Source organism: Alosa pseudoharengus, unplaced genomic scaffold (genome assembly GCF_046254945.1).
Source record: "Alosa pseudoharengus isolate Yale_2024_CS ecotype anadromous, Long Island Sound unplaced genomic scaffold, YU_APseudo_1.1 YU_APseudo_1.1_scf_18, whole genome shotgun sequence".
In the NCBI taxonomy this organism is placed as follows: domain Eukaryota; kingdom Metazoa; phylum Chordata; class Actinopteri; order Clupeiformes; family Clupeidae; genus Alosa; species Alosa pseudoharengus.
Window position 1 is genome coordinate 28484415 of NW_027468650.1, and position 26463 is coordinate 28510877.

Sequence of the window (26463 nt, forward strand, 5' to 3'; positions counted from 1 at the left end):
AAGTAAACAAACCCATCCGTGCCGCCACTACCGCAAAATCACCATACCGGACCATAGCATTTCATTTAATCAGTTGATTTAGTTTGTAGTGTGAAAGGATCTGAATACCTCTTGAACTCCCACCATCCTGGTGCCCCTAATCAGACAATTAGTCTCCTCCCAGGTCTCTGTGCTTGTCTGTCTGTCTGTCTGCCTGTCTGTCGGCTCACGCTGAAGGGTTCTAAGTGGTCACCCTCTCCCCATGGGGATCCCGTTAGCGTGTCACTCACACCACCTCACGTCTGGCTGCCGTGGAGCCGCTGATGGACACGGCCCATGGTCTCCGTGGCGATCAGCAGACATTTGCTCTGCGTTATACGTCTCTGGATCCAGTCTTGGACGTGGGCACAGTGCCGATATCAGAGAAACGATCAACACATGGCTTTTTTCTGTGCTTGCATGGTCGGCCCTGTGCAAGGGGGCAACAGAGGGAGAGAGCAAGAAAGAGGAGGAGAGGGAGAAGGAGGGAAAGAAAGATCTCGCACACAAACACCCAACCCCCCCCCCCCCTCACTCCCAGATCTGTAGTGTTTTGTCAGGCCTCAGAAAGAAAAAGGGATCAAGAGGCGCCTCTAATTGAATTCACCTGATTAGAGTTGCACTCCCGCTAGCGGAGAGAGGAGAGGAGAGGAGAGGAGGGGAGAGGGGTGCGGGCTGGGGTAGCAGCGAGTGGGGAGCAGAGAGTTCGCTTAGCATAATAAACTCCTAAATCGAAGACATGGGAAGGACTGCAGGCATTCCTCCCAGCATATTGAATCAATTAATAGCATGTTGAAGGAAGCCCTCGTTATGGGGAGACGAGAGGAGCAGAGGCGGGTGGAGCGGCTGGAGTGGTGGTTTGGGGTGGTTTGGGGTGGGGTGGGGTGGGGTGGGGTGGGGTGAGACCCAGCGGAGGCTTTACAGGGGCACAGGGTGTTATTAGTGGTGGAAAGAGAGAGTGGGTTCATCTCCACTTTGATCTGATTCACTCTTTCTGTCACTATCTCTCTCCTTTACTTGAAATGTATGTTTCTGTCTCTTTCTCTCCCACCTTGTGTCCCTCTCTCTCTATCTTTCGACCCCCCCCCCCACTCTGTCCCACTGTATCTCTCTCCCTCTCTCTCTCTCTCTCCCTCTCTCTCTCCCTCTCTCCTGTGCTCAACAGCTGCAGAGGCTAGCGGAGGCTCTGGAGGAGGCCCAGGCCCAGAACTCGCACCTCAGCCAGGAGAGTCAACTGGTGCTCACCAACGTCAGCCTCTGGATCAAAGAGCAGAAGTAGGGGAAACCAGACACTCTACACACACACACACACACACACTCTCTCTCTCTTTCTTTTTCTCTCACACCCTCTTACAAACACACACACATACACACACATATGCAAGGGGGCACATGAATAGCAACACCCACTTTCATGCACTCTCACAATGAATGAACACAAACAGAAATTTGACCATGTACCCCGCAAAGAAAGGCAAGTATAAACAATCACACACATGAACGCACACACACTTCTAAAGGCTTTTGCTTGTTAACACAGATTGAATGTTTAATGCACAATTACATGAACATGCATGGATGTATGGAGAAGTATGTACGCACACACAATGCTTGTGGACCCTCACTCAACACACACACACACACACACACACACACACACACACACACACACACAAATGCAAACATGGGTAGTGGGACCCCTGATGTGCCTTATTTTTTCATGTGCCTCCCAGCGAACCCCTCTTTGCCCTCTGCACACAACCCCCACACCACATACACACTGCCCTGCCCCCCCCCCCCCCCCCCCCCCCACCCCCCCTGCCCAGAGATGCAAATAGAAACAGGCGGCCACACTGACGCTTCTGCCCACCATGCAAATGGACGAAGCGTAGTTGGAAAGCAGCTCAGTCGAAAACTTCCAAACATTTTTTCGCCTGGTTTTCGAGCGTTGTCTGTTTTATTTAACGGCGCTGAGGTCATGCTCACAAAGGGGTCCGCTTGCCAGCGATGTGCAAAGCACGACAGTGGAATTGGTTGGAGACCACCCACCACTTGTGGTCGGCCCGGAGAGATTCAAACAGTAAAATATTACATTAATTTTGGTTAATTAACATCGGAGAGAACAGAATGTTTTAAAAGGCGGGGGGGGGGGGGTGGAACCACCGTGAAGTGTAACCTAACCTTCTCTCTCATTCACTTTTTCACGTCGCTGACAACACGACCGCACTAACGCAGCCTGAAGCCTCTTTTTCCACTTGCTCACTGTGGTGCTGTGCTGTGTTGTGTTGTGTTGAGCCATGCTGGGCTGTGGGCTGTGCTTTTGTGTGTTGGGGCTGATGTGAACCACATTGGAGGATATGCCACTGAAGTTTAAAGTCATGGCCCAGTCACCTCGACTGAAACTGATGCAGTCTTTGATCCCGATGTTGGGCCATACACACACACACACACACACACATTCTTTCTCCAATGCACACACACTCCACACTCTCGCGTGTACATTCGTGCGCCTACACACAAATACACAATGATAGTAACATCCTGCTATCAGGACTTATAGCAACACTTCACATATATGAACACTACACTGATTAGCCAAATAAGGCCAAAGGTGTCCACCTCAAGCAGACAGAGGTACAGTCCATAAACTCAGCTTAAATGTTTGGTCAGTAGCTCTGCAGGCTGGAAGCTTAGTCCCTGGCCTTGGCTTTTGTCTCTCTCTTGCTCTCTCTCTCTCTCTCTCTCTCTCACTCTCTCTCCCTCTCTTTCGTCTCTCTCTCACTGTCTTGAGGATGAGGAATCATCTGCTACAAGCGAGCAGTTGGGGGCTCCCCAGCTGCGTGGAGCCGAACACTGTCTCCCCTTTCCTTTCTCTCTGTGTCTCTTTCTGTTCCTCTCCCTCTGTCCCTCTCTCTTGCTCACTCTCTTTCTCTCTTTCTTTCTTTCTCTCTCTAATGAAATTACCAAGTGAGAGCGAACATGAGCACGCTTGAAAGCGGGGAGCTGAGAGCTGCCCAGTCAGGGGTCCCTCACCCCCACTGACACACCCCACACACACACACACACACACACACACACACACATACACACACACCCCTCCATCCCTGAGTCTGGAGGGGTGTGCCGACACCCCGAGGCTCTCTGAGCCAAACCCTCACACATGTGGACCGAGTTTTAGCACCTGTGGTTGGTTTCTGTTAGCTTACAGTCCTCTACCTCTCTCTCTCTCTCTCTCTCTGACACACGCACACACACACACACACACACACACACACACACACACACACACACACAGAAAGAGCCAGTTTCCAGTTTATGTTTGAAGCTGTTAAGGAATGTTTCACCCGACTGTTGGTGAAATCTCACCCTCTGTATACATACCAGCTGCAGGGAGGGATACAATGCAAGCAAAGCAATAGATTGAGAAGACAGACCTGTAATAAAGACAATGAGCCCCTTATGTTTCACTCCTCAGATTACACATACTCTTTTAGGTAACCTGTGATTCTACTTACTTCTCGTGGAAGTAAATGTTGTTAAATGGTATTAAGCCATTTTCATGTACCACTTGTTGCACCATATACATGTATATACTGATGTGAAAAGGTTACAAAATACACAGCACCAAGGGAAACTTCATCTGAAGTTCATCATAAAAACTGAGGTTGCTTGCAGTGAATTAGTGGCAATAACTAGTAACTATTTCTTTGTGTGAGTGTCTTTTGTGTGTGTCTTCAGTTCAGGTTTTATTCTTCCGTCTCTTTTGTGTGGTAGGAGAGCGAGTGAGAAGCTATCTGGGAGAGTGAAAGACCAGAGCCAGAGGCTGACCGCCCTGACCGCCGAGAGAGAGTAAGTGCTTGCACCACCTTTTGTTTGTTTTTGTGTTTGTATGTGTGTGTATCCATATTTGTGGGACTGTGAATGTGGGTGTGTGTGTTTTTGAGTGTGTGTGTGTGTGGGAGGGGTGTGTGTGTGTGTGTGTGTGTGTGTGTGTGTGTGTGTGTGTATCCATATTTGTGGGACTGTGAATGTGGGTGTGTTTTTTTTGAGTGTGAGAGTGTCCGTCCGTATTTGTGGGACTGTGTTTTTGAGTGTGTCTCTCATTCTGTATTTCTGGCTGTCTCTCTCTTTCTCTTTCTCAGTGTATGCATGTGTGGGTGTGCGCAATGTGTGTTATGTGTGTGTCTGTTGGCAGATGTGTGTGTGTATGTGTGTGTCTGTGTGTGGTTGTATTGGTATTCCCTTTTGGAGTAGTTTTATGCCACAATTAGAAGCCTGCTGTGGAGGCCTCTGAATGGCACCCAAGTAGGCTATATCATAGAGCAAGTCTCCTTTCAGACCCCCCCCCCCCAGGCATTGGCCGAATCCCAGTTCCATTCCTGTGTAGTTTTATCGTAAATACGTCCAGTCCTGATGCCACAATGGTGCGCGTCGAGAGCTGTTCAGTCATTGTTCTTTGGATCTTTCTTGTCAATACTGTATCTCCAGGTCGATAGTGTATATCTGGCCCCCTTCTTCGCCAAATCAAAAGCAAGGTTTTCTTTAAGCATATCTGGAAGCTCTGCTCCCACACTCATCGTCTCATTGAGACACTCAAGGGCGCGCACACAAAGGCCCCCAGAGCCCCTGTGGTTGGGCTGGCACTTTCTCTCTTCCCCGCTCTCTTCCATTGCCCTTCCCTCTCCTTTCTTTTTTTCTCTAACTCCTTTTTTGCCCCCCCTCTCTCTCTCTTTCTCTCTTTCTCTCTCTGCCCCTTTGTCTGTCCTCTTCTTACTTTGTCTTTGTTTCACAAAACGTCCTCATTCTTTCTCTTTCTCTCTCTCTTTCTCTCTCTCTCTCTCTCTCTCTCTCTCTCTCTGATTTATACTTCATCTTCTCTCTTTCTCCCCTTCCTCCATATCTCTGCCCCCCACTCTCGCCTCTCTTCCTGGAGCTCTGCTTCCCCAGAGCCCAAGTGCAGGGATATCTGTCCTGTGATCTGGACCGCTATGGGGTAAATGGGGACGCAGAATGGCCATTACGGGGCTGAACAGGGGGGGGGGGGTACATATTTGGCCACTAGGAAGGCAAGGAAGTGTGGGGGTCAAATTTACACAGGGCAGATAATGGATTCCACCGCTTATCTTCCGTCTTAGTGCCAGAGATCTCCTGGCTGTCGCCAGTGTCTCGCTGTCCCTTGCCACGAAAGATCAAGCCAGCTGTTTCATATCTCAGGTCAAAAACGCATCCAGATTTCCTTTTTTTAATGGCAGGAAATGGCGGAGCGCGTGTGTTAGGTGTACACCTGTAGAGTAGGTCGTGGCAGCGTTACATTTTCCATCTCGTGCCGTCAACCTCGTCCGCGTCAAGAATGACGGGGAGAGCTGACATACAATTATCCATGACCTTTCCCATCTTTTTCCCATCTTTCTTCTACCGAGGAGGGAGAAAATGACTCCTCAGGAATTCTCTCCCGTTCAACGACCCGTGCGTAGACATCCACAAATATTCACACGGAAAGCATCTGCACACAGTCACACTTTATCGTCTGTAATTACTTAAATGCCAATGTTTTGGAAAAGGTTAGTGCTTTCCCCATATGGCAATTACCTCTTTTGTAACCGTGTAATAAGTAAACACAAAGAGGGAAATGGAAATCTTTTTGACTTTTTTCATTTGATTGGAGGCCTCTTTCAGCATTTCATCACGTTCCAGTATGTCGTAATAACGTATGTTCCGCAATGGTTTAACGGCCTCTACTCATTACCATGACCACCACTACCACTATCACCATTGCACTACCACCATGACACTCATTCACACAGAGCACCTTAGAGCACCTTACCATACCTTACTATGCACAGAGAATCACAGGCTCAGTCCCTGCCTCAGTCATTGCAAGCGCCTCTGATTGATTTATCACCACTATGTGGATACTGGTTTTAGAATTGATTTAGATTAAGTGTTAGTTAGTATAATTTGTATTTTAGTATATTTAGCATATTCTTTATCTTCTACTGTCCTTATTGCTTAGTTGTGTTTTTTATATTATATACTTTTAATTACTCTTTCTGCTGTTAAAGAATGTGTTTGTGTTGTCTGTATGCTGCTGAGACCTTGAATTTTCCCTGGGGATCAATAAAGTATCTATCTATCTATCTATCTATCTATCTATCTATCTATCTACTCCATGCTACTGCACTTGCTTTTGTCTTCCATCAGCATCCTCAGATTATAATTTATTATCGTATGCCAATAATTACATGCGTTCTATACTGTCACACATGTGTTTACATGTCTGGCAATGGGCTTTAATGTTTTCTTAGTTTGAGGAGGTGGTTTTTGATTGGTGGTGGTGCTGGTGCGGGCGGAGCATTGACACACAGGCTGGAGACGGCCCGATGTTGTCGTTGAGTTACAGGCAGGAAGTGGCGTCTGTGACAGCGCACATGTCTGCCGACAGTAAACGCTGCTGACACCAAAGTCAGCCCACATCTGTGGCCGCCTTATTCAGAACAAATGTTGCATCGACAAACAAGTCGGCGTCGCTCCCGACCAAACAGCAAGACAGTTGGCGCGGGGATAGTTTTCAGCGTGGCACAATACACAAAGGCATTTGTTGAGTAATCTGGGGTCTGCACTCCAGCTCATGTCAAATAAAAGTCAATAAGTCACTACATTCAAGTCAAAGGCAATAAAATCAAAAGTCCCTTTGTGTTGGAATGGTGTTCGGTATTGTTTTACATATGAGTGGTGATGTTCCTTCAGTGATGGATACTCCTGTTGTAATGATGTCCCCGTCTCCCATGGTCGTCTTTCTCTCTCTCTCTCTCTCTCTCTCTCCTCTCTCTCTCTCTCTCTCTCTCTCTCTCTCTCTCTCTCTCTCTCTCTCTCTCTATTTCTCTCTCTCTCTCGTAGTGTGCAGTGGAGTGGCTGAAAAGGTGGCACACTATAAGATGGCTGCCTGCCTGAGCTGCATTTGCTCTTATCAGAACATGAGACCTTGCTGTTTTATCAGCTGCTGTTCTCCTCTCTCTCTCTCTCTCTCTCTCTCTCTCTCTCTCTCTCTCTCTCTCTCTGTCTGTCTCACATACACATATACACACACACACACACACATTCTCACTAGTGTTCTTTTTCTCTCCCTCATTGACAGTCACACTCACACACTCACACACACACACACTCTGGCGCTCACTCACTCTGTGTCGGCGTGTCACCTGGACTGCTTTGCATGATGAAGAAATCCCCAGTGCGGGCCGATGTAAAACATAATCACCTTATCTGCGGCTGATTGGAGACAAGAGCTTGTCCGCTGCTCTGCCGCCTGCTGCCGCCTCCACTTCCTGAGAGGAGAGGACAGCACACAGATAGCCACCGCTTGGCTACTGAAGATAATTACACCCATGAGAATAAGAAAAGTGTGTGTGTATGTCTGCATATGCTAGTGAGTGTATGTATGCGCGTGTATGTGTGTGTGTGTGTGTGTGTGTCCATCCTTCTGTCTCCTTAACTTCATTTCCATTTTTTTTCTTCTCATTCCTCATTTTCTATTTTATCATCATTTCTTTCACACGAGAACAAGCTATGCTAATGTGGCCCAGGTGCTAACTGAGCTGCTAGCTGGACTGTGCTAATGAATGGATTCGTTTCCACATCATGAACGCCACATTTGAGTCTGCAGGTGATACAGATGGACTCCTCTGTGAGAAGGCATTATGCAGGGGATGGTTGGTCTTGGCAGGCTGCTGAATCGATACGCTGTAGGCTAAATGCCATATATGCCCATAATTACTAATTTCCTTATTTGCATTCACAATCATATGCTGCCATTGCACATAATACAACATGTAGTGATTTTGATGTTGCTTTAGGAGAAAACCTATCTGCAAGTCTCCAGCATCTTGTGTGAGGTAAACAGCTGGCGACTTTTCATGTTGGCTGGCTGACAATTCGTTTGAACATTTGAACAAACATTTGAACTTTTGACTCAAACACGTCATGTGCTCCTGTGATTGACATCGCAAGCAGCCAATGAGAGTAGAACTGAGTTTATGATGTATTTACTACTGTGCCAACATACTGTGTGCATTTTGTGTGGCTGGGCCTTCTGGGTGTGAGTATTGAAAGTGCTATTGGAGTTGCTTAGAGCGTACGTGACACTGTATCCACACACACGCACACACGCGATAGACAAGTACTCCAGCACCTGACGTAGCTTGACTAAGTTTGAGGTGAAGAGAAGCACGCTATCAAGCTGTGTTAATTTAGCAGCAAATAAAGTAGGTCAGAGTGGTGTGTGTCAGCAGTCTGCGTTCCCACTCGCAGGCTTTTAATTCAGCTCTGATGCTCACAGCACCAAGCCCCAAGAGTGACAGGCTTAGCTGACGACCTGGTGCTAACACTCCCATTCACACACACACACACACACACACACATACTGTATAGCGCTTATATACACTCGCACAAAAAAATCGCAAATCCACTCACATATGCACACAAATGCAAACACTTCAAAAAGAGCAGGCACGCACTCACAGAGACATAGAGGAACACATATACATGTATACACACAGACACACTAACATGCAGAGACACAAAATCCTGAAACAGTGTCGCAGTTTTGACAGGCAATGATAGGGCCCGGATACCAGACTGGGGTTATCAGGCATCCTCTAGGCCCAAACTCGAGCCTGCCCCTTTATATTCACCAGTGATGTTTCATTAAAACTGTCAAGTTTTAATAGTCAGTTGCCTGTGGGGGGGGGGGGGGGGGGGGTTTGGAGGTTGAACGGGGTGGGGAGTGCAGTTGCGTTAGCGTCACTGAGCTGTCGGCTCAAATCACTGGGACGACCGCTGCAGACAAAAGCTTCCTCACCCCTGACTCTGGGCAGAAGCGCCCGTGTTTTCGTGAAGCGCAATTGTTTGTAAGAATCGGGAAGCGTGATTGGCAATTTACTGGAAAGGCGCGCTCCCTACTTTAATTGTATCTTGAGCCTCCATAATGGGGGTAATGAGCAAGGCAAGCGGGGTCGGATGACTTAGAAGGCTGGTCACTGGCGGACATGCGATCTCCCACTCTCCTTGGGAGACTCAATTAAACTGATTTAGTGCTCATCTGCACAGACAGGTCAAGGTTTCCTGCACGTGAAGACAAGCACAATCGCCGACCAGTCATCCCCACACCCTTACAACCTCACAACCCTGTTTCTTTTATGTTACTCACATTTAAATCACTATAGTTTATATTATGATTCCATATGTCTGTTTTTAAACAAAATTGAATCCTTCTAAATGTTGTGTATAGCATCAGTAAATGTTAGCGTGTTCTTCTTCTCTGTAGTCTGGCCCTAGTTAGATGTTTTGATCATGACAGATCCTATTCATCTAAAACTTTATGTGGTTGACATCAAAATACGAAAACCAATAAATTTGCTAGTTAGTCCTCATGCAGCAATTTTGCTCATTTGGGGCCGAACTTGGAGTTGTGTATGACAGCAAATCTGTTTGGCAATCTTGCTCGAGCTAACAGGCCTCAGTAGATGACCCATTTTGTGCGGGCAGCGTGGTCGTTTCATAAATGAATAAAGTTTTGCTCTCTTCGTCTTCTGCTTGGTGGGGGTCAGACTGTGTCGCTCATTAAACATCATAAAGTATCATGTCATTTAAATGACATCATTAAAATTATACAGTATCAGACTCGTCAAAACATCCTGTACTCTCTCTCTCTCTCTCTCTCTCTCTCTCTCTCTCTCTCTCTCTCTCTCTCTCTCTCTCTCCCTCTCTATCCTCCCCACGCACTCCCGTCTTCATTCACACCCCCTCCTTTCGGTCTTGCTCTCTCTTCTCCCCTTCTCTGTCTCTTACTCTCTATCTCTCTTTCCCTCTGCATTTCTCGCACTTTCTCTGTCTATTACAAACTCTGTCTATTCGCAATCCCTCTCTCCTTTTTTCCCTTTCTTTCTCATTCTTTCTCTGTCTCATTTCTCTCTCTCTCTCTCTCTCTCTCTCTCTCTGTCCTTCAGTAATCAGCAGGCGAGTCGAGAAGCTCTAGAGGCTGAGCTAAAGACCTTGCAAGCAGCGTCTTATGAGCAGGAGCGAGAGCTGGAGCATTTAAAGGTGAGAAATTAAGGCACCCGTGCTGCAGCAAACTGACCACCATCATTTGACTCTCTACACCAGTGTGTCTCTCATCTTCAGACCAAGGACCACTTTACCGATTGGACCACCTAGCTAAAAAAAAAACAGTAGACCTACTTCAATACTATATTACACAATAGGCCTACTCACTGAACCACCTTGCTTATTGTCTTTGCACCTTGCTTATTGTTTCAGAGGATTCATATGATTTAAACTGGTGTAGCTTACATAAGCAGTGTAGCAGAACTGTTTGGATTTACATACAAGTTGGTTCAATATTGTAACCAACCCATCTATATTATATTTTACCATGTCTGCTCGCGGACCACTTGGGATAGCTTGCGGACGACACTTTGAGAAACACTGCTCTACACAATAACCCCTGTTTATTTTCCTGTCCTAGTTCTGAAGACACCTTTGGAGGCAATAATGGGGTCCAACCAAGTCTCTATATGCCCTTAGCTATAGAATTAATCAGTGTCCTGTTTTCCCAAATGCTCAGTGAAGTACTGCTATTTGTTTTGAGATTCAAGATCTACTTCACATCAAAAAACAGTATATCAAGCTTCTGCAATGATACAGAACAGAGAAATTTACTGACATTATTTGGCCATCTGATGGGTTGACTGCAATTTCATCTCTAGCTGGTCAGCTTGTTTATGATAAAGGTGTATGTGTGTTTGTGTGAGTGTGAGTGTGTGTATGTGTGGTACCATGCGGTTCCCCAATCCCCCCCCACCCCACCCCACCCCAGATCCCCATCACACTTTCATCTGTGGTGGTGGGATCTGTGGAAAGAAGGTTCATTGGCCTCCCATAGCACTTCATCACTGTTAATGCACTGAGCATTAATGAACTTTCCTCCCTCCATCACTCAGGCCATCCACTACCACTCGGATAATCAACAGGCCCTTCTTAATCAACTGCAAGGTCAGCTGGAGGCCGAGGAGTAAGTACACACTCTCTCTGCACACTCATGAGCCCCACAGGTCCATGTGGCAGGGTTCGTGCATATTCATCCACACTCTCTCGCACACTTATGGTGGGCTGAATGCAGACAAGTACATTCTCTCACTTTATACACTTCAGTATATTATGTTCTCTGAAGCTGTTAGATGTGCTACCTTATTTAACTATGCACAGTACAACATATTTAGTTATACAACACTCTCATGTGTTAAGGATATATGGCCAGCTCTTGCCATGTATTATCTCCTCCACATGCAGGTTAAGTGCACATATATTTATATTGTAATAGTATGCTTCAGCGTTGTCAAGTGCAGTGATTGAGGAGAGCTTACTGAAAGACTACTCACTTGAGGCAAAACAACAATCTTGCCACCAGATTAAGTATCTTTGGTCCTGAAAGACAGAATAGCTGGAAAAAAGCTCTGACTAGGTGGTTGTACATCCTTGCCTCTGCTTCACCAAAAGAAAACCTGTAGGCAGTAGCTTAACTTCATTCTTACCTGCGCAAACTTTGCTGGTTGGTGGTGTCTATCCAACTATTTTTTTTTTTTTACAAGCTTTAAATGTGTTCTTCAGATGCATCAGCAACACCCTAACCAATTTGATATTATCGGTGCATGATGGCTACATGTTGACTCGCTTCCATTCAGTGCTGTAGTTACACATAAGTCGCATTTAATAGCTGGATGTGGGACTCATCAGCACCGTCTGAGTGAAGGCAGTATGCAGCGGCCTGTTCGGTCATGCGGCTGACCAAGAGCCGTGCGTGTAGGAAGATGAGGACCTGGCTAACAGTATGGCCTCCAGGGACGCTGGAGGAAGAGACGTATTTGGTGCCTTTCGTCCAGGCTCCACCAGAGCATCAGAGCACTGTCAGCCAATTAAATTTGATTGAAAGCGGCTTAGTGCCACATATGACAAATCAACCTATTAGTGAAGTTGCTCTCTTGAAAATGTTGTGCTCAGTCTTGTTAAAAGTTGCACAAAAGATCTAAAAGATTATGTTTTTGTTTGCTTGTGCGTCTAGCCCCAGGTCATTCATGTTCAGAGCTATTTCCATGCTATGATTTTTACATCGGCCGACTGGACCTTTGTCCAGTATGCGTCTCTTTTCTTCGAGCTCAAGTCCGGTTTCACAAGGGGCATATTGGGTGTGCACGAGCATCTGAGAATTTCTTAAGCGTGATTATTTTCAAACAGAGGATTTCTTCTGGGTTCAGTGCACAGACTAATTAGCCCTTCGAACAGGCAATGATATCATGTCCTTAAAGGAAAGCAGGCGTCCTGGACCAGCGGGCTCCATGAGTTTTAATGCGGTGTGGTGCATGTCATACTCATGCATAATACACGCGCGCCCATCCCAGGGAACGCTTAAAAAAAACTAATACTTCCCAGCTGCTGTCAGGGGAGATTCATCAGCACTGGCCTATCTATTAGTTTCATTAGGAGAGTAAAACATCAAAGGCCTGGCCGCCGCAGCCCAGTACCTGCCTAAAGCACTGACCCTCCCAGTCCAATACCCCAACAACCCCCCCCCCCCCACACACACACACACACTCATACACACACACTCATACACACACACACACACACACACTTGCCCCCCCCCCTTCCCCCACCACTCCCCTGCCCTCTGCCCCCCTTCTCTCTTCATTAAGGCCGGACTCCCAGGCATCTGCGCATTCCTAATGAAACACCAGAGTTTGTTTTCAGCCGGCGCTCATTTGTTTTGACTCCTATTGGTTTCAAATGCTTTTTAAAGCTGTCAGTCATTTTAATGATAGTATTACGGCATGACAGCAAGATGAATAGCAAACCCCACCACCACCACCCCTCCACATTCACCCTTCTTTGTCTATTCTAATAATTGAGGGGAGAAATTCTCTTCATATAGATGTGGTGATTAGATTAGCATGGGCTGAATATGACTCGTCCAAATTGCAATAAGGGCTGCTGTGGAATCTACCTGTCTCCATTGTGTGTGTGTCTCTCTCTCTCACACACACACACACACACACATCTTCCATTTGGAGTTGTATGATCTTCTGTTGATTATCATTACGTATCATTTTCATTGCCTGAGTTTTTTTTTTCTTCATTCTTTATTTCTTTCTTAATTTCTCTTTTTTCTCTCTTTCTTTCTTGCTTTCTTTTTTCTTTTAAAATCTTGTGAGATATGTAAGCATAGATAAGTCATATTATAAGTCATATTATTTTCACGGTCTCACCACCCCCCACCCCAATCTGACTCATACATCAACGTAATATCATTATGCAATTTCTTTTGAAAAGATTTCTCATCTTGCCTGTCTTCCTGCCCATAACAGGGCGACAGTAATCACGGCCATGACGAGCCGTATCATTATGCCTTATAAAAGGCTCCTATAGAGTTCCTGTTGTCAGGCTATATACATCCATATTCATCCAATTTTGATATCCGCACAAATGAAAGCTCCTGTCTCGGAGCGCATCCCTGAATTAGCTGCTAAAATTAGCTCATAATCGGCACTTTTATTGGAGGGAATGTATGCATTATTAATGCACGGTTCAGGGGCAATGGGTGAAGGCTCGGCAGAGTCCAACAGACGTATGGACTCTGTGGAATTACTCCATATACATGAGATCTAAAGAAATGAAGAGCCAGTGTAAATTCTTTCAACACAAGGATACACAGAAAGCAGACAAATAGTGCGGATTAGCAAGCCGGGGCCTGTTAAAGACTTAACAGGCATGTTTTCCCAACAGCAAACCAGATCATATATCCTTCCCCTCAGCACCATAGTTAGCACACAGAGCAGCATGGTGGTGTCTGTGCCAGCCGGAGGATGCTAGTTAGCGCCAGTCCTACCACTCACTTAAAGTGTCAGCTCCTTTGCTGTGGGGTGTTTTTTAGCTCTCGCTCGTCCGCCATCCGAGTTGAGACGGGACGCGGCCAGATGATTTAAGCCCGAGGCTCGCTCTGACGCGACAGAAGCTGCGACCGCGCTGTTCGGCTCTAGGGACCAAAGACGAGATATGACACGTGTGTGTGTTTATGTGTGTGTGTGAGGCAACATCACGGCTTCTGGAGGCCACATTGCCTTGCAATTTGTCAGCCCCATCCCTGACAAGGTCGTTAAATCAAGCCACAATTATCTGCTCTTAATTAGCAGGCGGCGGGGTGCTTACAACGGCGGATTACTGTAAACACAGCGAAGAAACCCAGTGGAAGACCGCGGAAGGGCCCCCGCCACTCGTAATCCAGTCAAGTTGTCAACAAACCTTGGGCTAATTAGAGAAATTATAGGCCACGTTGATTGGGCGGCTGGGAAGGAGAGGCACGCAGGGCGGTCAGAGTGGAGAGGCCTCAGTGTGATAAACGAGCAAGCGAGACACCAGCTGTTTGGAGGAGTGCAACACAGAGTGTTGATGTACTACCATGGTTTTCCTCTCTGTCACACTTTTTATGATGTCTCTGTCTCTTTTTCTTGTTCACTCTGTACCCCCCTCTCTCTGTCACTCTCTCAATCCTCAGCCCCCTTCCATCCCACCCCCTTGACCCTGGCCATCAGCTGGACGCTGGAGTGCTTTAGCATGTACTGTATGCAGAACAGATCTGCTATCTTAAAGCCAGACTCCCAGTGGGACTCGGTGGCTGTGTTGGGGCTGTGTTTGGGGCGCTCCGAGTGGATTTACAGACATTCTGCTGCTCTGGCCTTGGACAAGGCCTAGCATTAGCATGTTATGGCCAAGCCATTATTGTTCTGTTTCTGGTTATCTTTTGGTTATCTCCCCCATGTTCCCTGTGTGTGTGTGTGTGTGTGTGCAAATACTGTATATATCCATCTCTCAATCCCTCTCTATCTCTCTCCCTCGACCGTGGATGACATGTTTTCGATTAAGAGCCCATTGAGCGTGATGGGGCACAGGGATTCGTGGGAGCTCGGAGCTCGGCCCAGTTTATGAATGTCTGGCATGCAAAGAAAGGAGGACAATGCAGCGTTTGGCTGCAAAGGTATTTTGCTATTTTGCTGTCCTAATAAAGGGATCAAACCTCCAGCTGCGTTTGACATCAGCAAGAGGGTGTGCTCACCCTCTCAGCCCCAGAGCCAGCCGACTGGAAAGCACCGAGGACACAATTAGCACTTAACGGCTTGAAACTTCATATTACTCAACAACAAAGACAAATCCTGTCTGGCTGAAGGGCCCACAGATATGAGTTATTTGGCCGATGGAAACCTTTGGAACAGATTGTGCCTTTGCTGATCTACTAAATCTTTTCTGTAAATTATATGTATTTTTTCTCCTCTTCCTTCACTTTTTCTTTCTGCTGAAATTCTTGTAGACGTGCAATCTCTGTCCTTGGTGATGGAGACTCAGAACTGAGGAGAGTCATTCCTGGGCCATTACTGCATAGCCCCATGGACCTCATAATACTAGAGGCTTTTGGCTGCTCCACTATGTTACTGTAATTCTCAATTGATGGACTGTTTGTCCGGCCCTCTATGTATTTATTTATTTTTTCCCCTCTATTATTTTATTGATTTATATGGAACTGTCTACCAAAAATTACAGAGCGCGTTATTTCTCAAATTAATTGCCATGACTTTTCAGGTAGAATCTTTTTTTTATGTAAATCTTCATAATGGGCTTCTAGCATCTTAACTCTGTCTTAGTCTTTTTTTTCTGAGTTGTTTTTTTTTTTTAGATGGGATAAAGAGTGGTCATTGCTAGTAGGGAAGAAAATTTGTGTGGGGGAAATGGAATTCATTAGGTCCCAAATGAATGTGAAACTCACGCATGATGGAGTTCCTTCCATCCATTACTTTTTCTACAGATTAGAGAAACGACTCCAGTCTCTCTTTTACAAGAAAATTAACATCAGAAGTAGTTTAATAGGCGATAAAGTCAGAGAACCAATGGCAGAAGCCTTAAGATTTAAGGAAAAAGTATTTAGAAAGTTGCACACTAATGCCATATTCTAACTGGACAAGCTCATCTGGGCATAAAATGGGCTGTTTAGAAGTCTCCCAGAGAAGGCTGGGTACTGTGCGCCATTACGCTATACATCGTTAATTAAATGGACCTCTCTCGTTTCCTAAAAGATCTGCAGACATTAGTCAGAGCGTTTGTCATTTTTAAAGCATTATAATGGACAGTAAATCCTTTGAAGAATTTATTGTGTTCCTCGTTATCATCTGGGATTTTCCTTATTTAATGTGTTTTTTCATTCTGTGTCCACATTTTGGTATAATAAGTTGGTAGCTTTAAGAAGACATACTGATGGTCTTTCTCCTAAATGCGATTATTTAGTAAACAAGGTTACATCGTTATTTTGAGTTTCTATCAAATAGATAGACTGTTAAGTATGTTTATAAGCCCATTAAAATCTCTCCCAAAGTTCCCAAAATGCCTGTTCTTATACATACACGCTTTCTTCCACTGCTCACCTTCTCCGTTTCTCTCTCTTTTAATTCCAAAGGATTGAGAAGGAGAATCTGGTCACCAACAACCTAAACAAACTCAATGACATGCAAGAAAATCTCCGATCCAACATGGACAGCATCCTTCATCTGAACAAGCAGGTAAGATCGAGGAGGTTAGGTGGCTCGTGTTTTTATCATGTTTTTTGTGACTTTTTTTGGATTTTGTTTGTTTAGACATTTCAAGCCAATTGATTGTTTTTGTCTCATCATTTCATGTATTACGATTTCAGTTGAAGTATGGCACATTAACTATAAACATGCAGTCCAATTCCTTCTTCCAATCCAAATATAAATTTGCAACATTCTGTATTTTTTTTTTTTCTCCTGCTGATCTTAAGAAGTGGAAAACTGAAACACCATTGACATTTGCGTGTAATGAGATAGTCATTGCGAGTCATTGTGTCAGTCTTGGAGATGCCCTGTTGAGCCTCTTCCTCTTATCTGCATTTTCCAGTTTGGAGTAAACAGTCATGGAGTACTCTTTATGACTAATGGCTCTGAAATCTGTGTGCTTTCTGACTATAGCATCTAAAGCGCAAGGCTCTTTTGGAGATCTTCTGTGTCCTCAAACCACAAATACAATCCTCTGTGATGCTGTGCCTCCTGTTTGATTCAAAACTATGAACACGCTTTTAAGTCCCTGACATCAAACACACTCCAAAAAAAAAAAAAAAAACGCTATTTCACCTCGGCAGATAAAAGGCAAAAAGAAACAAAATTTTATCTTCAGAAAAGGGTGACGTTTTCCTGGCAAATTATTATTTTTTCTCCTCATGAAATTGGCAGAGGGAGAGGATATGTTGCCTGTTTATGTATGACAGCTCTGGGATATGGCCTGCTGTGATGGAGGAGGAAGAAAACGACGTGGCCGAAAACCCCTCAGAGCACCAAAGCAAACAAGGGGCGCCACTGTTTATCTGCGGGGCGTGCTGCGCTAGAACACCTTGCCGGGAAATGGTCAAAGCAAATCCGAGATGCAGGCTTCTCAGGAAGCATATCTGCAGCAAACAGTGTCGGGCCTCCATCCCCCTCAAACAAGAAAACGCTCATCGACAAACATTTGTCAGTGAAGCAGATCAAAACCATCTGAGCGTGTTGGGTGTGTGTCTGTGTTTGAGTTTGTGTTTGCGATCTCGTGTCGCTGTGTGTCCACGTTTACCATTAGAAAAGCCAGCACTGCCGATTACACTGGTCAGTGTGGTGTGACTGATTGACTCTGTGTTGTCTCAGAGGCAGTGGCAACCAGGTGTTCTCCTAGAGACATGGCGAGCCTCTCTCTCTGCTTCTCTCTCTCTCTCTCTCTCTCTCTCTCTTTCTCTCTCGTCCCTGATGATGAAGTCCAGCACTCCAGTGCACTCATGTGGAAAGACGGAGGCCATTGCTACCAGGCCTCTCCTGGCTCAGTTGCAACATTTGAGTGTCAAGACCCATTGGAACTTCAAAACATTGTGATATGTATGGTGCACGTCTAGTTGTTTTACAGACCATGCATACTGTTAAGGCTACATCTTTGATTATAGGTGTAGTATATTCTGAGCTGTGGAAATTCACTGGAAATGAATGATGTGCTGTTGTTGCTAAGACAGCTCCTAGGGGCTGAGTGCATGTCTTTAAAAGGCCAAACAGGAAGTGAGAAGAAAGAGAGAGAGAGAGAGAGAGAGCAAGAGAGAGAGAGAGAGTGGGCGGGTGGAGGGGTTGAATATTCTCATCACTGCTGGTGGCGGTAATGACTTGACACCTACAGATGGAGTCTCCTCTTAATCAAACGAATAAATCATTACAGATATCGATTCAAACTAAGATGTTTGAAATAATGACTAACTCAGGCAAGGATCGAGATGGGGGTGTTGGGGGTGGAGGAAAGAAAGGGGAAAAAAAGAAAAAGCTCAAGGTAATTTCCAGCAACTTCCCTGCTCGGCTGTCGTGCCCGTCTAAATAATAATGGAATGTCTTACTTCATTCCAGCGTAATAGTGGGGGAAATGAGCGCGGCAGCCGGGGCTAAATTGGCCCTGTCTAATCTGCATAGATTGTTGGACGGGACTAAAGTCAGACAGGATTTGATTTCTAATTTCTGCCACGGCCGCTCGTAACAGGGTATAATTCACGCCGTTTTATGAATGGAATGAGATAGATTGAATACACTCCTGGTTCTCTCTCTCTCTCTCTCTCTCTCTCTCTCTCTCTCTCCTCCCGGTTGGAAACGAAGGATGAAATGATGCTTGATTTTTCTGGTTTTCATTGATTAGGATTCTCTTTTGTGAAGGCCTGCAGAGAGGACGTGCATCTCAATACCTGTGGTGATTATTGTCAGAATTAAATTAGAGACTGGAGAGAGAGAGCGAGAGAAAGAGAGATATTATCTGTAGAATGAATTGATATTGATTGCTATTAAAAACAGACAGCTTATCTCATCATATAGCTTCTGTAGCCAGATGATGGATAGGCTTCCTTAATGACATTTTTCAGTGTTTATTATAAATGTATTTCTCAGCTATGACAGGACACAGGACACTCACGTCTTTATGTTTTATTTATTTTAATCATTGTGTGAATTCAGTGTGGGAGGAGTTCTGGTACTAATTAAGGTGTGTGTGTGTGTGTGTTGAGGAAGGGGGACCATCCAGTGTGTGTGTGTGTGTGTGTGTGTGTGTGTGTGTTTGTGTGTGTAAGGTGAGGCAGAGGGGCAAACATCACCCCACCTAAACCAAATTGAGTCTTGAATGACGGCCTCCTCCGCCCCAGATCAGCGCTGCTGCCTGGCTTGGACCATACGCGGCCCAGTCAGCTGACCTCTGGCCAGGCCCCTTTGTTAATAATGGAAAATCTCATTAGTCATCTCTCAAATTAAGTCTTGACACAAGGAACATTACAACGTCCTCCGAAGCACACGGCTCTCTTTTTCTCACGCCAACCAGCCGCTGACATCATCAGAGGAGGGGAGTAAGTTGTGTGTGTGTGTGTGTATGTGCCTGTCTGTGTGTGTGTGTGGGGGGGGGGTGGGGGTTCCATGTGGAAGCAGCTTCCAGACGTATCCTGATAGCTGATGAGCGTCTCTCGTGCTCCTGTTTGTAATTAGAAGCTGCTCCAGAGCAGGGGCAGACGAACGCCGTTCCCGTCTCGTCTCGTCTCGTCTTGTCTCGTCTCGTCTCGTCTGGCCTGGTCTCATTTCCCCGACCCCCACACTGGCTGCTACGCCACATGGGAAAGCATGGAGTGGGCCAGATGAGTTCGGATTATATGAAAACTTCACACACAGAGACACACACACAGATACTCACACATATCTAGACATGCACGCACACATATCTAGACACTTACGTAAACTCACAAATCCAGTCACACAACACACACACACACACAGAGAGACACACAATCCACTTTACTCCGATTCGGTGTTCATGTGTGTGTGATGTCTGCCTTGCTTGGCCCTGACTGGGCTGTTAATGACATCACTGGGGATGCGTAGAGGTGACCAAGAGCGGCATCAAGCCTGTGTGGGACACACACAGGGACCTGTGTGTGTGTGTGAGAGTGTGTGCGTGTGTGTGTGTGTGTGCGCGTGTGTGTGTGTGTGTGTGCGTGCCTGTGTGGGTGTGCGTGCCTGCGTGCGTGTTTGTGTGCACGTGTGTGTGTGTAGGGCTAGAGGGTTTTGTGGAAGTGTTGGTATGTTATGACTATGCTATGGCCTGCCAGACCCCTGCCCTGCCTTCCCAGACTGAGTGTGTGTTTCTGTCTGACGGGGTCACTTATCAGCCACCTCATATGGAAGAAACTCTCTCTCTCTTACTCTCTCTCTCTCTCTCTCCTCTTTGTCTCTGTCTCTCTCCTAGCATCTGTACTTTTTATGTCTGTTCTATATTGTGAGCGCATTTGAATTTTCTCAGCAGATCCGTCTGGCAGTCCTCCCATTACTGAATCACCAACCACAGCTGCTTATCCGGTAATGGGTGGGCTTTGTACACTGATAGACAGAGGAGGATTATTGACAATACCAGTGGTACACTGATACCTCAGTTTTAAACAACATCGATGTATTTTCCTTGTAGCAGAGTAAACAACTGCATGCAAAACGTTCATTTACAATAAAGATTCGGAAGTCTGAGGTAGCGGGGCTAGTCCTGTCTGCCAATCCTATACCTCTATTCTCTATCTATCTGTATCTGTCTCTCCCACCTTGTCTGTCTTCGGTTTTCTACACTCTCCCTTCCTTCTTTCTTCCTACCCTTTCTTTCATATGGGCATGCACTCTGTCTCAAGACCTTCCCCTCTCTCCCTCTCTCTCTCAATTTGATCCAAATGTGCTTTACTCTCTCTCTCTCTCTCTCCCTCTCTCTCTCAATTTGATCCAAATGTGCTTTACTCTCTCTCTCTCTCTCTCTCTCTCTCTCTCTCTCTCTCTCTCTCTCTCTCTCTCGGAGCTGCGCTTGCTGCTGTGGAAGGCACTGGGGGGTTTGTTTTGGAGCTCTCAGGCTTGTAGTTTTATGGCCTTTGGCTGCAGCCTTGTTTCTCTCTCTGCAATGAGCCAGAATCTCACATCTCATCTGGAGATGGTCCAACAGGCCAGGGAAACCCAGGACTTCACACACACACACACACACACACACACACACACACACACACACACACACAGAGAGAGAGACTCCCTTTCTCACACATTACACACACACACACACACACAGAGACTCCCTTTCTCACACACACACAACACACCTGTATGCCACATGTATGCACACACACACAAACCGAAACTCTCACTCATGCCGTTTTTTGACCAACGTGTTCTTGAACCGGTTTTGCTCAGAATTCTTTGAACCTTGGTGCTATCTAGTGAATCAGCATTTCCACTAGTTCTGAACGTAACACAACCAACAGAGGGTGTTGCATGTGTAAACAAGAGTTAATGATATAAATAAACAAACGATAACGACAGTGATCCTGTAAAAAAATATTTTTTAGCTGTGTTTAACACCAGCTGTAATGCTAGTTGACTAGTTTTGTCATGTCAATGGTTAATAGGTAGAGAAAACCCATGCTATCAGCCTGCTTCTCTTTGTATGCTAGAATGTCACACCCACTCCGATTCGCAAAAAAAAAAAACTATTTCTCAGTTCTTGGTTCTTTCTTCATCTTGGTTTTTATGTCTTAGTTTTTGTTTGGTGGAAATGCTTTAAACGGTTCAAATGTTGGTTCTCGAACAGAAACGGTTCTCTGTCGGTCAGAATAATAAGCCTTATTTGTATAGCACCTTTCATACACAGAATGCAGCTCAAAGTGCTTTACATTTGGAACATGTAACACAATAATAAAGAAGAATCAGTCATTCCTCTTCGTTGCTGTAGCCGTTTATGATCCAATCAGCAACATAACAGAAATCTGAAAGGGCTATCAGATGCATAGAACACATGATACACCAACAAATGCAAGCATGTCCCTTTTCATGCCTACACACACATAGTCCTGCACTATTCTGTGTCCATGCTGTCCTGGGCTTGCTCATATGCACCGTAGGTTTAATTAGCCCCCACAGGGACCAGCCACGGCCAAACACCTGTGAGCTTCCTGTTTGCTTATTTGCTTGTGCTCATCGTTGTGTTTGGTTTGTGTTTGTTTCCATCCTGCTGATTACTTTACAACACGGAACTTCTCACGCATGCTCTAATTACGCCACTCAATCACTCCATGATGATGATGATGATGATGGTCGTGGATTCTCCCCGTACAACTCTCCTCTGTTTCTCCTTCTCGTCCTGCGCAGAGGTTAATGGTGCTCTCTCCCTCTCTCTCCCTCTCCCTCTCTCTCTCTCTCTCTCTCTCTCTCTCCCTCTCTCTCTCTCTCTCTCTCTCTCTCACTAAACTCTGATTTGTTTTGTTTCATGCTTAAGTGTGGAAATGAGGCCTAAATTGACTGCTCTAATCTCCCAAATTGGTTGTTTTCATGTGGAAAGGATGGCATTATATGGCCTCCGCACATTTGTGCGCCTGTGCCTGCGTGAAGCGAGGCGCTGCGGTGCGAGGCGTCCTCGGAGGGGAGAGATTATACGTGTCTTGCGCGCACGTTTGCGTGGCTTCAAGCGTGACGCCGCAGACTGAGAGACCCAGAGGGGCGTCATCCGCTCACCTAATGGCTGTCGATTAATGCCACCTAAATGCCAAACCTGTTTATTCCAGTGTGTATGGAATGTTGTATGAGTGTTTGTGTGTGTGTGTGTGTGTTTGTGTGTGTGTGTGTGTGTTTGGGCATTTGTTTGTATGGATGTGTCTGCTTGTATGGGTGTATATACCTGGTGTGTGTATATTTTTTTCTGTGTTTTTTGTGTGTTTGTGTGTGTGTGTGTGTGTGTGTGTGTGTGTGTGTGCACGTGCGTGGCCTTTCAGCAGCTGCTCAGAGAGGCGTAAGACAGCCACGGGCTGTCGGGAGTTGATCAGCAAAGCGATGAGGCGAGAAAACACCAATTGCAATCTTCATTAGCGCAGGGAGAGGCTGTGTGTGAGTGGCTGTGTGTGTGAGTGGTGTATGCTTAGACCTGCTCTACCCACAGGCCTGTGTGTGTGTGTGTGTGTGTGTGTGTGTGTGTGTGTGCGTGTGTGTATGTGTGTGTGTGGTGGGGAGGGGCACCATTCTCTGTCACTCACTGTTTGCAGTTCTTATTTTTGGCTCTGTCTTGGTTTTCTCTCCCATGTTGGTTACCGTCGCCTGTCTTACTCATGCTGCCACCTTCCCTGTCTCTTTGTGTCCGTCTCTCTGACACGCTCACTATTTCTCTTTCTCTCCATCTTTCCTCCTCCCTCTCTCTTTCCATGTCACTTGCTCTCTAACCCACCGACTCCGTAAGATTTCCCTCTCCTCCAGACCGCTTAGTGGCACATGTACGTACACACACACACACACACACACACACACACACACACACACACACACACACACACACACACACACACACACACACACACACACACACACACACACACACACACACACACACACACACACACACACACACACACACACACACACTCGGTTCTTAATGAGTCTAAATGTGCTGTAATTGTGTGTTTACCCTCCTGCAGCTGTGCTCCCTGAGTGGGGAGCGGGACGAGCAGCACACACAGCTGGTGTGGGAGCGCGCCCGGCGCAAACAGCTGGAGCTCCAGCTGCTGAAGGGAACGGGCGCCGCCGACGCCACCACCTCCGACTGCCACCACCACCACCACCTCCACCCACCTCCTCCTCCTCCTCCCAGCCTCCAGCGCTGCCTCTCTCATGGTGCGCTCCACCTGCTCCCCTCCACCTCCTCCTCTTCCTCCGCCACGGAGGCGGTCCGTCTCACCTCCGCCGGCCTGGAGGCCGAGGGGCAGCGGGACCCAGGGGGCGCCCGGCTGAGACGCTCGCGCTCGGCCCAGAGGCTGGAGGATCCGTGGGTTCTGCTGACGGGGAGACCGACCCGGCTCGACTCGACCCGAGCTGACCCCGCCAAGACGCGACCCAATCGGAAGCTAACGCTGACCCGGCTCCACATCTAACCCAGGGGCAGCGCCAGGTCAAGACTCGCTGCTGACCTGTGACATCACCCCCACGCCACCGCTCATGTCCTCCTCTCCTGGGCTCACGCTGGCCAGACCTGCTACCTCCACTGACCCCAGGGGACCTTCAGCGCCACCTGTGCCCAGAGAGGGGAGGTGCACCTGGGGCTGTTGTTGCACTGAGAGAGCCGGTGCCACCGAGACATATACGCACATACACCTACGTCACTGTGGAACGAGACTGTGGGTAGCACTACCAGGGATATATGCACTGGTTTACGAGATAGTAGAAAATGTGTGTGTCTATGTATGTGGAAACAGTTTTGTTCAATGTCATTTGATTTATAATAATCATTATTTTTCATTACCTCACGTGTAATGCTGTGCCTACTTGTGTAAGTGCATATATATGTGTGTGCGTGCGTGCGTGCTTGTGTATTTATGAGTTCATATGCTGTATGCACTGCTGTACGTGGTGATGCTTCACCTTCCCACAGTAAGACACTTTGAGATATTTTTAATTCATCTGTTGCTAGTGGTCAGTAAGGTGTGTTTGTGTGTGTGTGTGTGTGTGTGTGTGTGCGTGTGTGTGTGTGTGTGTGTGTGTGTGTGTGCGTGTGTGCGCGTGTGTGTGTGTGTGCGCGCGTGTGTGTGTGTGTGCGTGTGTGTGTGTGTGTGTGTGCAAGCACAGCCCGAGGCTACATATTTCACCCAGAAAATGAGCTCTCATCTATGTCTGCTGATTCCCCTCGTAAATAAGAGTGGAGATGACTCACAGACGGCACGCACTCTGCACCCACTCCGCCACGCCAGTCCAGCATGCTGATAATGGCACATTGTTATTTTACGTCCATTTGTATCGCCACGTCTCCCGTCCACACACACATACACACACACGCGCGCACAGACACACACACACACACACACACGCAAGCACACACACACACGCATGCCTTGGCCATTTCTCACCCTTCCCTTAAAGAGCTACTGTACTTCCCCCACTCACTAATGAATGCCTCTGATGATGGTGGTTGATGACTGAGTGTGCAATCATTTTTTTCAAAAGTCTCCGACCATTTTTTTTCCTTTCGTTTTCTTACCTGTTTGGACCAAAAAAGTCATTCCAATTTGTAATGGAATTTCATGGGCTTTATTTGTTTTGTATATAGTGGGTTTGGTGCGTGTGTGTGTGTGTGTTTGTGTGTGTGTGTGTGTGTGTGTGTGCACACGTGTCTGGATTGTGTATGGAAGAGTTGGTATTCAGAGTAGATCTCCTCCCCTTGTACCTTTCTCTTTGTGGATGAGTGTGGATTAATAAACAAATCAGCCCCATCGCCATGGAGATGTTATTTAGAAATCAAGCAAAACATAAATAATCAAACATGGCGCACCGCTCACATAATGAGTTTTTCAGCACCATGAAGAACAACTGATTGCTCCTCCTCGCATGCCATTTGATCTTCCAGTGACCTCCTGCTGCACATCTCCTACACACACACGCACACAAATACAGACACATATACAATCACACTCAAACACAGACACACATATACCCATAGCCACATTTTTACACATACAGTGTATGTACATATCGACATACACACACAAACGCCCACTTTCTGATGTAGATATGTGTCTCAGACAATGGAGATGTCCCCCCCCCCACACACACACCCCTCTGCCACTGGCCCAAGGTGTCTTTGAGACCGCTTCGGAGGCTGTGTTGGCTAAACAAGAGCACCTTTACCCGCTGCTCTTTGAGCAGCCTCTCGGCTGTGGAAGAGGGGGGACTCATTTCACTGTGTTAATGAGAGACTGTTAGCGTGCAGTTCTGCCTCTTATCCACAACGTGGAGAGCAACAGCACTGAGCAGCCGACTTTCTCTCCTCTTTTCTCTTCTCTTCTCCCCTTTCTCCCGTTTTCTCTGACAAAAAAGAAACCCAAGGATTATACATTTTAATGAGGGGAAAGCAGGCCTTGTTAGTGCTATTAGTCATTTGCACTGTCACAGTTAAAAATACTTCTTTTTGAATGCTTGCACACAACACAGACACCCACACACACACACACACACACACACACACACACACCCTCACACACACGCACACAGCACTTCGCACATCTATAGCATAGTCATTAAAAATGAAACCACAGCCTTTTTTTAAGACTCGTAGCTCAAGCCAAAAGCGCTGGGAAGAAAGCGTCCCTTGGAAACAATGATGGGAATGATCATTTGTTGTTGTTGAAAAGCCGGTGAGGTTCTCAGAGGTTAAGCTGCCTTCTGATGTGTTTTTAACTCATTTTAGCTGTGCAGAGGGATTATTTCAGCCCCCAGCGCCCCCCCCCCCCCCCCCCCCCCAGTGCAGGCT

General features: G+C 46.5%; 1 protein-coding gene across 1 annotated transcript in view; it reads left to right on the forward strand.

Moving 5' to 3' along the window:
• LOC143131519 (uncharacterized) overlaps positions 1-24614 on the forward strand; it is a 125678-nt gene extending 101064 nt beyond the window's left edge. Inside the window, exons 29-34 of the mRNA XM_076291165.1 lie at positions 1184-1293; positions 3793-3867; positions 10023-10116; positions 11016-11086; positions 16568-16670; positions 23642-24614. Coding sequence (XP_076147280.1) covers positions 1184-1293; positions 3793-3867; positions 10023-10116; positions 11016-11086; positions 16568-16670; positions 23642-24094 — 906 coding nt within the window. The 3' untranslated portion in view covers positions 24095-24614. The remainder of the gene's footprint in view (positions 1-1183; positions 1294-3792; positions 3868-10022; positions 10117-11015; positions 11087-16567; positions 16671-23641) is intronic.
• The last annotated feature ends 1849 nt before the right edge of the window (positions 24615-26463 follow it).